General features: G+C 32.8%; 1 protein-coding gene across 5 annotated transcripts in view; it reads right to left on the bottom strand.

Annotated features, from left to right (window-relative positions):
- Window positions 1-11656, bottom strand: part of LOC143251877 (SANT and BTB domain regulator of class switch recombination) — a 29681-nt gene extending 18025 nt beyond the window's left edge. For 2 of the 5 annotated variants that reach the window (XM_076503195.1, XM_076503194.1), the window contains exons 1-4: window positions 11294-11414; window positions 7738-7912; window positions 4707-4785; window positions 3415-3641 (exon numbers count right to left, since the gene is read on the bottom strand). In XM_076503195.1, coding sequence (XP_076359310.1) covers window positions 3415-3641; window positions 4707-4785; window positions 7738-7912; window positions 11294-11296 — 484 coding nt within the window. In that variant the 5' untranslated portion in view covers window positions 11297-11414. Of the gene's footprint in view, window positions 1-3414; window positions 3642-4706; window positions 4786-7737; window positions 7913-10236; window positions 10368-10936 lie in introns of those variants that run through there. The other 3 variants (XM_076503191.1, XM_076503190.1, XM_076503193.1) reach the window with 3 other exon arrangements.
- Window positions 11657-17499: the final 5843 nt, after the last annotated feature.

The following is a 17499-nucleotide window of genomic DNA, read 5'->3' as shown; positions in this document are numbered from 1 at the left end:
ATTCCATCCACTAGGGCAATGGATCGACTCCAGTAATTGTTGATATTGTTGAATGTGTAAATAGTAAAAGGAAGCCATTCCATCCAGTAAGGCAATGGATCGACTCCAGTAATTGTTGATATTGTTGAATGAGAAAATAGTAAAAGGAAGTCATTCCATCCAGTAAGGCAGTGGATTGACTCCAGTAATTGTTGATATTGTTGAATGTGTAAGTAATAAAAGGAAGCCACTCCATCCAGTAAGGTGATGGATCAACTCCAGTAGTTGTAGATACTGTTGAATGTTTAAATAGTATAAAGTGGCCATTTCATCCAGCGAGAAAACAGATTAACTCCTGTAAAGGCACATTGCATATATACCAGCATAACACCACCCAAACTCTAAACTGAATGGCTATAGGCATCTTCTTTATGGAACCCATTGAGAAGGGTGCTTCCATAGCCAACTACCCAAATGGCTTGGAACCGGAAAGTGGTAAGAAATATCATACATCAAAAAAGTAGGGTAAGAATGTGTTATTAAGTCTGAAGCAATATTACCACTGGAAACAGTGTAATAGCTGATCACAAAACCCTATTTAAAAGCAGAATTATGTTATTCGCACAAGGCATGGAGAGAATGGGCAGTTATCTCCTTCTGTTTCACCCATTCAGTCCATGGATGGTATGGTCCAGTATTTACATATCTATGAAGCAATTATTGTGAGGTATATAACCTTCCAATAATATTGTGGAACACCCATCTCTGTGGTGAGTGTGTAGAGCCATGGAAGATAGAATATGAGTCTACATGACTTACAGTGCAGATTTGAAGTTAAATAATACTTGGTCAGGCACCACTCATCACAGAGCTGGATCTATGTGATAAAAGGCAAAAAAGAAAGGCTCCAGGTAAAGTTGGATTGAAGTTTGGAGCATGGTTACAGGTGGACAAAAGCACAATGTGATGAATGTACTGGGCAAGGTCCAGATGCCAGCATGAAGAATATCCTCCAACAGACAACAAAGACAAAAAGGAACAAAAATTGTGAGAAGACAGAGTGGATTGAAGGAAATGTCTAATAAGGCATGGAATGAAGAGGTTAGAGGGAAGTGGGCAAACAGAGCATAAAGTGAACCTAATCCATAAGGGAGAATTGAAAAGATAACAAACCTTCAGTAATCCTTCTGTTGAAATCCAAAGTTCCAACACGTCTCTCATGTAAGTCACTATGCATCACCTCTACACCAACAGGAAAGCACTACTATCACATGATGCATGTGACTCCCTCTATGTACCACCACCAAAGTATCACTTCTTGTTTGAAGTGCTTGAGTGCAGATGTCTTTATTTAAAATAAATTATTACCCTAGAAGTAGTTTAGCTTTTTGAACTTCATTTCATTTCAATTTTCTCTGAAAACATTTTATTTGCCCATGTTTTCATACATTTTTTGTTTCTTTCATATCATGGGTGAATATCGAAACCACTGTTACCACTTCAGGTGCTTATCACTTGTCTGTTCCCACTGGTCTCCACTGTACAGTGGAGCATAATACAGCAACATATGTCCAAGATAAAGATGGGGAAAACAATTTCCAAGCCTCAGGGTAAAAAATCTTATTGACAGTTTTTAAGTGTTGTACCTTTTTCTTCTCCACCCACAACTGATGCATCATGGTCTTTACCATCATAAAGAGCACACGTCACAGAACCACAATAAGATGCCTTCAAGTGACGAAATCAATTATGCTAATAACACCAGAGAGGGAATATATGGTTGTAACTTACAATGAAGATAACCTGCCATAACAGACTGTAGATGTAAAAATCAAAATAAGAACACAAGTAGGCAGCATAATTCCTTCTTTACAAGCAGATTTACGTCTCACAACAAAAACTGCTTGGCTAGAGAAACTAGCAAGAATCTCCAATTCAGGGATGTTCTGTAAATCTTTCTCATTGATGACTCCTCAGAAAGAATTTAAAGTAGTACAGGGAGTACCCTCAATAGGTGTGTTCCCAATGGCCTTTCAATTCAAGAGGATTTCAGCATGTGTAGGTACAGATGTTTCAACCAAGATGTCTCCAGAATAGAGCTTCTTTCTGGCTTTGCAGAGCCAACAAGACCTTTTAAACCCCTCTGAATGAAACATGGAGACAACTGTCTGAATGATTTTTCAGTCAAAGAATAAATTTTGAAAAAATGAGGTACAGGTGTAGAATTAGGTAAAAACAGCAGTGCAGAGTCTTCTAAGCATGGCCACTTTCCAATTAAATGTTTTTTATCATTATATATACTTTTTACAGGGACAGCATAATAAAAGAATGATTCAGTATCCACTGATCCTACCCACCATGGAGTACTATTAGGGGATACACTACAATGCCAGGGCTTTGTGAGCATTGTAACCACATATCAGCATCAGACACAATGCCTACAACACCCGTTGAGAATTCCCAACACTGGTGCTCAGTTGAACCTAGCTAATGAGAACTGGCTGACTGATCATAGGGGCCACCCATCTACAGGAATTCAAGGCCAATGAAGTGTGTTACAGTGCCCCAAACACCACTCAACCACCAAGATCCTCTGCTCCTCTTTGTGGCAAATATGTTGGCAGATGTTCAAATCCCAGAGGAGATACACTTTAAGATACAGAACCTTTCTTGGGAAGTCTTCTCACCACATACAATATTCCACCCCAAGAGCACTGAGTATGTTATATGAAACTATGTTTCAAGTTTCACTAGATTGTTACAGTCCATGTTGTCCTGTGTGGTTATTCTCTCTCTGTTGACTGTTTATTTTAACAACAGTACTGCAACAAATTTTCTATTGCAAAAGGCTCTATCATTAGACTATCATGTCTAAAGCATACCTCTCTCCTCTGCACGCTTTCCATTTCATTATAATATAGTCAACCCTGCAAATGATTAGGGAAAATTTTGCCAATGTTAAAAAACTGTAGTTGTAACAGTTTGATTAACGAGAGTCTGTCTTTTACTGCTGTACCTACATTTATGAACTTCGTTTCACACAGTTAAATTTAGTTCTTCAAAAACTGTAGCTATATGTAAGTAAAAGTGATTTTGTACAGTTACATGCAGGTTATAAATGATTAGGAAAAGCTATGTCAACTGTTCAAACTCTTGACCTTTCATTTTCAGCTGATGCCTTTACTTAAAACACTTTTGTTAACCCTTTGACTATAATACAGCACTCAAAATATATATCAACAGAGAAATGGCAAAACTCTGTATCTTTAGATTCTTACATTTCAGGAACAAATCTCTAATTTGAAACCTCAGTAAGAAAGTAAAAAATAAATTCTACATATTATAAAGAAGTAGCAGTCACTCTTAGTAATATATTATCTGTTTCACTCACTCTTAGAAACAATAATACTAATGACAATGGTTGCAAATTCTCACCTATTTCAATGTCCTTGTAACCAGTTTCGTGATTCTTTACAAAAGCTATTAGCCTACGAAATACTTCCAGATCACAGTGGACAGAAATTTCTACTTCAGTTGAATGGTCTTCTTCACTGATAAATTGTCGGAAGTAAGGCATGTGAGAAAGTATGAGATCTCTGGAACATGAAAATGTTTCCTGTCGATTGTTTGTGTCATCTTTAACACAGATCTGAACTAGAATCCTAAATACAAGAGATAATATTAACTAGAGGCTGATTTCATCTGTCCATATTTCCTATAGTTTTAACAGTATATATGTGCTTAGGATAAATACCAAGTGATACAGTATTCTTTATAACATACATATATGTGTGTGTGTGTGTGTGTGTGTAAAACATGGGAAAAATTTGGGAAAATCTAGCTACAAATACCTGATAGGTAAGCACAGAAAAATATCTTAATTATTGGATTTAGGTTACAAAAATTAAAACAAATATGACAGTAAAAAAACCTTTGAAGTTTTTGTGATTCCTTATGTTTTTGTATTTTTAGGTGATATTTTTAACATCATTAAAAAAGTGTCTTCTGTAAGATATTTTTTTTCCAAAACCAAAAATATTTTATATCACTTGTTTCAGTCAGTTTACATACTGTTTATATGTTTATAAATACCACCCACTTTCGTTTTTTTACTTAATTTAAACTGTACTTCTACTGCTTTATTTGTTGAATCAGGATGAATGTGTGTCCGCGACGTGGAATCGAGAAAACACAAAAGCAAAAAAGATCATTGTCAGATTATACCTTTAGTGTGCATTTAGCTTGTTGCATTTTAAAAAACATGCTGTACCATTATTTCAGAAAATACATTTTATTTTTATTATTTAAAATCATCTGCATACTTATGTACAAATATATTAAACATCTGTACAGCATATCATTGTTGGTTATTTTATTTTAGACTGATGCCAGTATCAGTAAACTAGAACAAAACTGCTTTCAAAAATGACAAGAAAGAAATTTATTAATATTAATTGACCTTTAATACATGTCCATTTTAATCAGTAATGTTAAGAAAAATGCAAACACAACCACCACTATTATATATTATTTATATACTCAGCACTAAATGCAAGTATAGATACATATAAAATGAAGAATCCCTAAAGACAACTTCAGCGTTCGACTTGATATTATTATATTTGCATATCATAAACAAGTCATATGAATATGATCCACTCAGTTGCTATAAATATATTCATAAGTTTATAACTAACACAGAGTTATTAACTAGGACTGTATCTCACCAATGCAAGTCACAAGATGAGACAGATCGTTGAATATTAGCACTTGAACGTACTGGATTTTCGTCCCCCGATTTGTCAACTGAAATACAGATAACATTGGGTTACAACGTTTAGATCCCACTATCTTGGACTTGAAGACACTACACAAGTTGAACAGTACTTAACTATAGTGAACTTTAACGTCACTCATCAATTCTGATATTTTTTTATGCATACTAAAGGTTTACAGAATATTTTGTATCACTATTGTTTGTTTATATTGCATCGTTATACAATGAAAACTTGAAAATTATAATTATAATCAGTTTAATAATGACTAACAGTTAACTTTGTTAACAGCTTCTCCTCATAACCTTACCATCAACAGGAACTAACGCTGTTTGATCAGTTAATGATTGGTTAGATCCTGTGACTTATAAACACCTTTCTCACAATAAGATGGAAGGTAATTGGGTGGGCTGAAAATCAAATCAGATCCAATGACAAGTATCAATGAATTCTGGCAAAATTTCACCCCTGGTGGTAGGTACTACAATTACTTTTTTTTTTCAGGAATAAAGACTTGATTGGGTTATACAAGTAAATGAAGTATACCAACTGTTTTATAGATTCTATACTTCAACACAACTTGCTCTAAACAGTAATGTTTGTTAAGTAACATTTTATTTTTTATTTTTAGATATACAAGTTTTAGCCTCAATCAATTTAAAACATAATCATATTTTCCCAAACTATAAGATTTTAGCCTGTTGAATTTGTCATTCTAGGTTCAGAATTTTATCCTTGTCGGGCAGATGGCAGCACCATCTATGTAGGGATAGCTTGGATTGTCTATCAAAACAATATTTTAAGTATCTCCCTAATACGTCATCAGGACTTTACAATACTATACAATGTTTCATTTTATAACAATGTGTATGTAATGACTGAGTCATAAGTTTTGGTAATGTCTGTAAATATCACAGAGTTTAAATTTGTTATTTCTTTTTTATTACTTGATAACAAAAACCAAAACAGTGACGTCAGACAATTTGGCTGAGATGACACAGTTTCAAAGTATCCACTTTATAACTATTATAACTAACTAAAGTAGGGTAAACATTGTTATAATTAGGTCTTAAAATGAGCTTCCTTAAAGAAATTTGGCATGCCTTTAAAAATCCAATAACACAAACAACAGATGTCACAATTGAAATACCATTGTTTTTATAACTTAGTTACAAATACAACCTTCCTACATCTATCAAAACACTGCATTAAGAAAAAGCAACAATTAAATATGTAAATATAGGAATGGCTTATATCAATACTTCAAAAACAAGGTTGTAGAGATGGCATTTGTATAATCCCTATACAATAGTACAATATACATAACTATTTAATCACAATTCACTTTACCATCTTTCTAATACACTGTGTGCCTCTACGATCATGTATGAATGATGCAAATACCATCCCTACTATCTTGTTATCATTGTTTTTGAAAGACTGATATTTGCCATCTGTATATTTACTTCCTTTTTAGAAAGGTTTTCTTTAGTTGTGCATTAGTTATTGAAACTGTGTGTAGACAAATACTAGATTATGGAGTATTAATGAGCCGTGTAGACTCAACATAACCTAAAACATATTGTTCACCTTCGCTTTATTACAATTTTTGTATGAAAAAAAGTAGGCTGTTATTTTAAGATAATTTTACATTAGTGAAACTGTTGGAAAATAAAAGAATACACAAACATGATCACCAATCACAATTCATCATTTTTATACATGCATTAAATCAAGTCGCTATGGAATTTAAGTGTACTGATCTAAATGCATGCATATGGATGATTCATAATTATTCTTTAATATAAAGTTCAAGAGCAGTGTTGGTTAAAATGTTGTCTTTATATCATATGTTGATTTTATATGTTTTTATTATGAGTATTATATTGAATTTTTAACTTATCATACAAACTTAGGGCAAAGCTAAACCTCCTAAGCTGGACCAAACTTGTGAAATATTACAGGGATTACATCAAAAATACGGCCAACAAAAAGGGTACCTAACTCATGAATATTATTAACCACTGTAATATTTTTTTTATTACACTGCATACTGTTAGTTAGAAACTGGACTGGATACATTAATTAGTGGGTTCATTTTTAATTTTAAAATATCTAGATAGTTTGCTTTAGTCAAAAGCTAATGATAATTTTGAAAAGTAATGATATATTTACTGTTTTCTTCTATTTGTAGTTTCCTTCTTTGGTTATACGAGTTACATTATTTAAAACAACTTTGAATATTTGAAATTGATTTTAACACTTCTGGACACTTTTCATTGGTTAGTTGAATTTCATATTTTGGTTTAATCTTTTTTTACCTAAAATGATTATTTTCCAATGTTGACTCAGTTTTTGGACTTTGGACTAATCTTAATTTTCTATGACCAAATTTCTTGAAGTTTTATAGGTCCTGTAAACAAAAATATTGTTACTAGCAAGGACACCCAAGTGATAATTCAATGCACTCTGATCATTACAGGTTATAGTTTTCTGGTTTATTAATTTACAAAATAAAATATGGTTTCATTATTTGTTTTCAGACACTTCTAAGTTCTGATCCAGTTAGCTTAATATTAATAATAGTTTCATTATAGGCTACAAAATACAAACTATCAACTAACCAGTTAACTGTAACATATGTCAACAAAATGAGAGCATACATCTTAATAAGGGTGTAGATTAAAAACAAATATAAATTAGTTAAATACTCTAAGGATATGTACATGTGTTTTCTTATAGCAAAACCACATGGGGCTAGCTGCTGTGTCTATTGATGGAAATCAAACCCCTGATTTTAGCACTGTAGATCTAAAGACTTACCACTGTCCCACTGGGGGACATGAGGATATATTTACAAGTCAAAAGTTATATATCTTTCAAAATTTTGATGTAGAACCTAAAAAATGATATAACTCTGAGTTATAAATTTATCAATGATATACACCTGAAGGAACTTCAGCTGCACAGTATACAAACATACCAACACATTCTGAGGATTTGCCAAATACACAACTCTGACTTTTCTTTTCTGCCTTTGTAGAAACTTTAGTTGAATTGGAAATGTTTGGTACACTTGCATTCCAGAAAACGTGTTTAGAGGAAGATGGTTCAGAGGATTTCTGTGGTGGATTAAGTTTTTCATATTCTCTCTTCAACTATTTTAAAAAACAAAATACTGTTATCACTTTGTGATATAATCAATATCCTATAGAGATAAAATTGATGTTAAGTGGAAGTTTCTGATTTAGTCTTTCTCAGACTCAGCATTTACTTTCAAAACTTCAAGTACCATAGAAATGTGTTACTTGTAATATTTACTAAAGTAAAGAACACAAAATTACATATTTTAAAGGTAAGAAATAAGGGAAGTATGTACTTATTGTAGAAACTCACTAACAATGCCCAAGAGTTCTACCAAATTTCATCTTTATTAACCAAGACTTCCAACATTAGAAGCACAGCAGTTAATATTGTGTCCTAATGACAAGTAATTTGTCAAGATCAAGTTACAAAGTGTGATTTGTACACAACAATTGAACTTGGCAACATAATTTATTATCATACCTCACAGCTTATTTTCAAATTTAAGCAAAAAATAACAACTGTTGTCTCACTTTGAATAAATCTTTACAAATTCTGACTAGGCATTAACTGTGAAGAACTGTTTTAGCATTATTTGTTTCTTTCAAATGCAACCACCTGTTAGCATGAAATCAATTATTAGTTACACAATATATTACAAATTATCAGTTTATACTTACTTGTACAATATAAAATCTTATCTCTTCCTAACCGCTATTATTAGCCGAACAATGAAATCATAACTCAACAGTCAATAATATAATATTAAACAATGCTATCTCTGTATGACATGTTTATTGTTGAGGTATATGCTGAGTTATAACACATATCAAATTGATTTGGAAGTTACATACATCCTCAAAAGTGTCCAAAGGATACCCCTGTAAATGAGAAATATAGATCCAAAGATCAAAACAGGGGGAACCATGCTATTTCTGAGCCAGGTATACACTTCACCCATACATGGATGTATAAGACATTAGAACAACAACTGAGAAGAGCACATCCAAGTAGGAAAATGATCCTAACCACAGCAAGAAAGGAAACTCAATCCTAAAAATTTTGGTAAACAAGGACGTACCTTTAGTTTCAGCGTGGCTAGGGTGTGGCAAACCACACTCAGTAAGTCAACAACATCCAACACCTCCTCGTGGAGTACCAGCATCCATACAACAGTAGGATGAAAATATATCATCTTCACCTCAAACCCAAGAACAGGGGATCAAGACCCTCACTGATGTCTGGGTATGACGTGAAGAGTATCTCTGATCTATCAATCCAGAAACTGATGTCCGGTATCAAAAGGATGCTTTCACTTGTAATCAATTTTTGCAACTGTAGAACAGGTTGGGACCATCCAAAGACAATAACAACCCTGTAAAAAGAGATGAAGGAGATGGTCAGGGAGAGAACCATAACAATCCCATAAGCCACCACTGTGAACCAAGACACAGACAGAGCAATTGGTGAGGAAGATAGACAACCTAAGTTCATCTGAGGACTTATAGTGATTAGTTAACTTTAATCCAAAACCTTCTTGTGGGTTACAAACACCCACATGGGGTAGAATGATGGATCCCAATTTCTTTAATGTAAATCAACTAATTATTGTTTGTGACTCAAAGATAATTATATATAAATGAAAGTATATTCAAAATTGAAGTTCTAAAAGCTGTAAAATAAAAAATTTGTAAATAATATTCACATGGCAAAACATAAAATAGCCTTGTTTTTTCTTTTCCACACATTTCAAATGACATTTAATCAGGCAAATATATTGTGAAACAAAATTTTGAAGGATGGTAATTAACATAAAGTGTTTTGAATTATTAAAAGTTATAGGAAGCTTTAAAGACTTGTTTGAAAAATTATTTTAATAAGTATGGGGGTGATACGCTGGCTTATTAGATAAAAAAATGAGTGGATGAAGGAAAGCAGAGGGTTCATAACCGCATTAACATTACAAGAAAGCTCCCCAAAGTCTGATCTTTGAAATCTTTGCTTATTTTGATTTACATCAATAGTATTAATGAATTAACAATTACTAAAGATATTAAGATTTTGGTTGTTTCTGGCTGTAAGAAAGATGGTGCTTTACAAAAGGATTTTGATGATTTAGTGAGTTGGGAGAATATGTGAAAGATGGATTATAATTATAAGAAATGGAACTTACAGCATCTTGTTCAGTAAGTCTTTTAATTCACTAAACAAGTCTCATTACTAGTGGTAGCAGTAGGATTTTAGAAAGTATTTTCAGAAATACTGAATATAAGTATAAAGAAATTATAATTTCACTATGCAAGTCTGTGGTTAGGCCTTATTTCATATATTTTGTTCAGTCTCTATCTCCTTACCTCAAGAAGAGCACTGATTTGTTGAAAGGCTAATAAAATCATACCTGGGATGTATAGGTTGTCATAAGAGGTCAGGTTAAGATCCTTAATATTCTTTCAAAAAAAAGAAGGACCACAGTGAACCCTGTGGTTTCTTTGTAGGACAAGGAAACACAAATATAAATATTAACGGAATAATAATAATCTGCTAAAGACAGTTTTATATTTCTAGCAAGTAAAGTTGGATTTTGGAATAATTTGCTTTCAGATGTGAAACATGCAGTAACTTTTGAAAAGTTTAGACTAAGCTATAATAGTTATTTATATCATAGAGGCTGGTGATTGAGAGATGTTTAATTTTTAAATTTAGTTTAGAGAATGGAAAAACCTTGGTGGACCAACAAGTCCCTTGTTGTCCTTCAATGTTATGTTAAGCAACTATGGCTAATCATATTATTATTTTCTCATGCCATGTATTGTAAATCATAGTAAATAAGTTTAATGTTAGACTTGCTGATACAGAGGTAGGCCTACCTGCCTTAGTTAAAATTAAAGATGGTTACTTGATTTCTGTAATTCCAACAAAAATTAAATATACATTCTAGAATATTAACTTTTTATTTTCCTATCTAAATTTTATTGTAAAAATTCAAAAAAATCTTAGAAATGTAAAGTCAGCTGCAATAATTACTTAAAAGTGTTATTAATTTGTTTAACAGCAATGACTCATTTCTAACGTTAAAAATATACTTCTTCTTGTCTTACAATTTCTGGATTTTTTCGGCCTGAAAGTTGGGCAATTCTTTTCCAGTTCCATTTTAAGTATGTGCTGATACTGTTAATGTTACTACCATTGGATCTAGATACTTCCGACAGTGTTTTTAACACTAAATATGTATATGGTGAATCACATAATTGTCCATCCATTATAATTTAGTGAGAAATTATGTATTATGTTCCAGCAGAGTTACTTCTTAAACCTATGTTAACCTTTAAATGTATTACAACTGGTAAACATATATTAACATGACAAGAGATTAAGTCTCAGGCTTAACATATCATTTCACATAAAATTTAAAAAATAACCATCTACACAAATCATCGTCATGACAACCAGTTTACCATGTAGCCACCTCCATTGAGAAAAATAATTGGTACTTAAAGAGGGAGAAATTTGTTTTACAAATTAAAAAAAAAAAAAGCAATAATAGCATATCAGTATAATAATGTCCAAATTATTACTGTATTAACAAAACATAAAGCAACGACTAATTTTAAAGGCAAAAATTTTCATTCTCAAGCGATGGAGTACGATTGCTCTCTGGGTCTTGTAGTTTTCGCTACAAAAATGGATAAAAAAGATTAACATTTGAAGTCACGGTAAAGTACAAAACAATCCCACTCTTCGCTGGCAAAAGAGTAGCCCAAGAGTTGGCGGTGAGTAGTGATGACTAGCTGCCTTCCCTCTAGTCTTGCACTGCAAAATTAGGAACGGCTCGAACAGATCGTCCTCGTGTAGTTTTGCGCACAATTCAAAACAAACCAAACTAAATCAGGCTATTAAAAAAGTTTGATTTCAACAAGCGAGCAAAATTACCAATTACGGAAAGGAAAAAGTTAAAATACATTTAATGAGCTAGGTGGAAATACATTCTATACTGCAACATGAGGAATAACAACTATTATTAGCTTATTAGCGGCGAACATAACTTTAAATGAAAGAAACAATTGTAAGAATATATGTGAAAAAAGATTGATGTGTTTTTTCTTATAGTAAAGCCACATCGGGCTATCTGCTCAGCCCACCGAGGGGAATCGAACCCCTGATTTTAGCGTTGTAAGTCCGGAGACATACCGCTGTACTAGCGGGGGCAATAAAGATTGAAATTAGACAACTTGTAGCTATACATTCATAGTTAGTTAGTTTGAATATCTACCCCCATATCGACGAATAAATGCCCATAAATAAATCACTTAGCAACAATTTATGGTTTTGGTTTGATAGCGGGTTATAAAAGTACAAATCAGATTTTTAAATTGCGTGTGGAGTTGAACAAGCTGAGCTTATTGACGAGTCATAATTATACTAATTAACTTGTATTAAATACCGTAATTATACTAAGTAAATAGTATAAAACGACGTGACTTTGGTTTGAAAGTAGCTTCTCTCTCATTCCTAACTTGCCCTATTATCCTCTAGCTCTCCATCTAACTGATTCAGGTAAATTTGTATTCGTGTATATGAATCCCCTTGGGTCCTGCTAGAATAGCAACAGTATGTGACTGGCCTCAGCTAGTGACCAGACAAGAAGCATGCAGTTTCCTCAATTTTACAACGCATTTTGGACTAAGATTGCCTCACCGTTATCAAATCTCACTAAAGTAAAGATATGTCTTAGATGAGATAAAAAAACACAAGTAAGCATCCAAATCCATGATATTTACTTTAATAAAAACACCAGTGTCAATATATCTGAATCAGGATTGAGAGCTCCTACTACACACTGAATTATAGCTTGTTATCTGAACTGCAGGATGAAGTTGCACGAACACGTTTACTAGTTGTACACTCAAAAGTCGTGAATGCAACACTATACGATGAAGAAGCGTGTGTTGTATTCTTCATATAGCAAAACCACATCAGGTTATCTTCTGTGTCCACCGAAGGGAATATAACTCATAACTTTAGCGTTGTAAATCCGTAAACCCAATGGAGAACGACGAACAAAGAACCGCTTCAAGTGTGGTTTACGTAGACAATTTTGACACCACTTGTGTGATAGAAAGCTTATTTTTAAAGTGAAGTGTGCAACACGAAAGTTGTTGATAAAATTTTAACCGTCTATAGGGAATGCAGATATGATGTATGCCTTACCTGAAGCTCCTGTATCATAATGGTAACATTGTGGCAAAATGCTGGAAAACTGCTATCTTTGCTGATAAGTTTGATGTGAGGGGAAGGGATTAAAATATCGTCCTTACCATTGGATAAGTGTAAATAGTGTATGTTCTTACTTGATTAGTGTAAATATTGTATGTTCTTATTTGATTAGTGTAAATATTGTATGTTCTTATTTGATTAGTGTAAATATTGTATGTTCTTATTTGATTATTGTAAATATTGTATGTTATTTCTTGATTTTAGCAGATTAAAAGTGTCGTATAAAGTATATATGTACGAGTGCATTTCTCTTATTGTAGCTTTGTCCTGTTCAATAATTTCTCCTTCCTAAGCTATATTTTGTATTTTAAGTGTTTAGTATCTTCAAGGTTTTACTTGATATATAAAAGAGTCTATTGTACTTTTGTTTTCATTATTATCCGATTGAAGGGTTTTTGAATTTTGCACTAAATTGGATACGTTTTCGATTCAATTTAAACGCCCCCACATTAACCGATACAATGCCTGCCCTCTAAAAAACTATAAATAATTCATGTAAGATTTTTTAAACATTTGCTTTAATTATATAAGTAAGTCTTCCTGTTTATTAAAAGTTTCAGCACGATTCTTCGTGCACCGTTCAATTATATTAGTCTAATTTTATATTATTTTTTGTTATTATAATTTTAAGTGTTTTTTTTTATTAGTAGTGTGTACTAACCCTAATCAAGCCGCAAAGGCGAAACTTTGGTTAAAATAAAACATTGTTTTATACATATCTGTGCCCGGCATGGCCCAGCGCGTTAGACGTGCGACTCGTAATCTGAGGGTCGCGGTTTCGCATCCCAGTCGCGCTAAACATGCTCGCCCTTTCAGCCGTGGGGTTGTTATAAATGACGGTCAATCCCACTATTCATTGGTACAAGAGTAGCCCAAGAGTTGGCGGTGGGTGGTGATGACTAGCTGCCTTCCCTCTAGTCTTACACTGCAAAATTAGGGACGGCTCAGGTTTCTCCTCCTGGTTGGGGGTTGTGCAATAGGCTAACAATCTGCTCACTTAAAAAACCAGCCTGTTAATGAGTCCGCAAGCGATTGCGGCCCAATGTTCCTTCATGGAATCGAGTGGTATAATAATAATAAATAATAATATGTATCTGAAGCTGTTGGATGTACAAGACTGTTTGGTGTAAGGTTATTATTTAATTTATTTTGTGAGATAGTACCTAATGATTGCTAAATCTTTAATAACAGGTGTATTAAACGATAATTGTTTTAAAGACGGTAATATTTACAAGTTTGATTACGTAATTCGGTAAGAGCTGTAAGTTGTAGTTCAATTGTGTAGTATTGTTGACGACAAGCTCCTTAAATTTTCCGTATTTTTCTCGTTACCTAAAGTGAGTATTGTTCATTACCATGTTGCCTGTGTAGTTTATAGAACATTCGAGGCCTCAGTAAACGACAATCAAATACAGCTGACCAGTCGAATGCAAGATAAGTAGAACTAAATAAAAAGTGAAGTGAAAGTAAAGTTCAGTCACAGAAAAGTTGCTTAGTGAAAGAAAACGTTAACTGGCATGTGAATCAACAGCCATAACAAACGGGCGATATTTTAAAGTGAGTTTCATAATTTAATAGAAAAAGAAGAAAAATTTATCTTGTCAAAGGGTATTCTAAAGAAATTGAACTCATCTATGTGGACTTTGAGTAAAGGGAGACAACTATTTGAAGTTCAGGATACAACTGTGGTAATCCTTAAAGTAGCATAGATGAATTATTCAGTGATAATACAGTATTTTGATAAAAGAAGAGAAAAATACTTGTTCTCGTTGATTGGATCTAAAGTAATTGAATCAGCTCGAGTGAACTTTTGGAGAGAAAGAAGAATTATTTATAGTTTTAAAAACAACTGTGGCATTCCATGGTGTAAATAATTTCTGTAAATACGTTTGAATTGTTTTGAATATATTATTTTAAGAGAAGTTGATTGTGTACTGTACGTTTGTTGTTCGAATTTATCGCCGACAAGTCACATACACATACTATAGAAGAATATATTAACATCTTGAAGGAAATGTAAAGGTCGTTTTTCTCAACTTTTTATCAAAAATGTGTAAATCCTTCTAATTTTTACGAAAAATTTTGAAAGTCAACACAAAACAAGTATTTTAACGTGATAAATTCATAGCCCTTTGTAAAAAAAATCAAAAAAATCCAAAACATCGGGTAGGATTAAATAAAAAACAATTTTTATCTGAAGTTTTTTGTCGTTTTCATTGAAAATATTTGTATCCTTCAGTCAGTATTGAAAACTTTAAAAGCTTTTATTCAGATCCGACGTTTCGGCTTTTGGCTTTCTCAGAGGTTACATCGTCACATGACTCAGATACAACAACAAAGAACACACACAACAATTAAAAATTGACATGACAATAGTAAAGTCATGTACTATCGCTCACACATTCAATTTCTGTTTAATTATTTCTGTTAATTTTAGATTTATGAAATCCAATCCGAAAAGGCTCTTCGAATTTATGATCAAGGAAACTGTATATTTTAATAACAGCTTAATGATAGTGTTTTATCTACTATAACATGTTTCAATAGAAAGTTTTCGGGAGTGACCTCTTACAATAAAGATTCGCAGTGACACCGATGTGACCTTTAAATCGTTCACTTACTGGACAACGGGTTTCACAAATGTATCTATCGTCATAAAACGTACATTTCATTTCAGATATTAGATATTTGACAGTACAAGAGTCATCCTTTTCTATCGTTTCTACCAAGCCAATTTTTTAATAACTATCATCAAACTAAAAAAAAAAAAGAGTCGAATAAATAAATAAGTTTTACATGGGTAGTCCGCGAGTTTTGTACAATATTAGATCTTTATTTATAGTTTTGCGTAAACATTTAATGGCTGATTCATCGACAGGAGGTGGAGTTCAGATAACGTTTTCAGTCTGGAAAGTTTCATTAAGCTGCTTTTGTTCGACTCTGTTCAGAAAAAGTTTTTATTTTAATATCAAAAGTATATCGGGGTAACCGTTACATCGAAAAAGATTTCTTAAGTTCGACCTAGTAACTGTTCTATTGCCGTTTGTATCGTAGATTTTATCTATTATTTTGACTTGTCTGGTAATCAGATCACGTTTAGTATTATATGGATGGCGCGAGATGAAATCTAAAATAAACGATTTAACACATAGTTTGGGGGACATTTTAGTAACAAGTTTGTTATTTTCAACAAAGACAACTGTATTAAACAACATTAAAGTTCTGACAGAATCTTCACTGCGCGAAAGAGTACATTTAATCCTGGGATATAACTTCCGTTATGACGAAAAAACCCACTTGTAGAGAATAATATATATGTAAACATGGATGATATGGATAGAGAAAGCACTATGTAGAGGAGTGAACAACGTTTCGACCTTCAACACACCAACATTATTTATAAAATACAATGTGATAACTGCCACGACTTCTATATTGGAGAAACAAGTAGAAAAATGGAAACCAGATTTAAAGAACATAAAAAAAACCACCTTCACACGTTTTCGAACACTGCAAATCAAATAAACACAGCATAACCATAGAAAACACTCAAATACTAAATAAAGAAACAAACATAAACAAACGCAAACTTAAAGAAGTCTTACTTATACAACAACTCAAGCTCAAAATAAACCAATACAAAGGAACGCCTTTATACCTGTATTATTAAATATAATCAAACATCTAAGCACGCCCTCTAAATTCCTACACTCAATTATATTACCCCTTTCAAACATGTGGTCAGCTATTGGTGAGTTACCTCTTACTTTCTTTGTGAATCTGACGATGACGGAAGAAGGTCGAAACGTTGTTCGCTCCACTGCATAAAATTTTCTCAATTCATACCACCCGTTTTTACATATATATATATAAGATATAACTTGTTAAGGAAGTGAATACATTATAAGAGTTATTTTTAATGTCATTTATAATTTATTCATTTCTTTAACACACACACACCCTCTCTCAGTGGCACAGTATTATGTCTACGGTGAAGTAATTCTTGATGACGAGAAATACATTTGACGTAAAAATATATCTCAGAATGACTGAGAAATAACTTTGGTTTGAAGGTATTGTTTTTTTCCGTAAAGTGACGTATCAATTTTACAGATAAAAACATTTATTTTGAGTATATGATTATGTCAGAGTAGAATAAATGGCAGTAAAATGTTCGAATTCCGTTAAACGTGTGTGCGATAACTCTTGGCTTTGCTATTTTTTAAGTCAGATTTCCCTGTACGAGTTCTTTCCAGTTGTCATTTTGTATTTATGTGTAAAGTTGTAATCCTTGAGAAAGACGTGAGCTAAAATGTCGGGTTTAGGTTTTTGTTGTTGTTCCGGAATGTGTTAGCTATTTTATTTTGTTGGTAACAAGGCTCTAATT

This window comes from Tachypleus tridentatus, chromosome 6, assembly GCF_004210375.1.
Source record: "Tachypleus tridentatus isolate NWPU-2018 chromosome 6, ASM421037v1, whole genome shotgun sequence".
In the NCBI taxonomy this organism is placed as follows: domain Eukaryota; kingdom Metazoa; phylum Arthropoda; class Merostomata; order Xiphosura; family Limulidae; genus Tachypleus; species Tachypleus tridentatus.
This window is presented reverse-complemented; position numbering and strand designations above follow the sequence as displayed.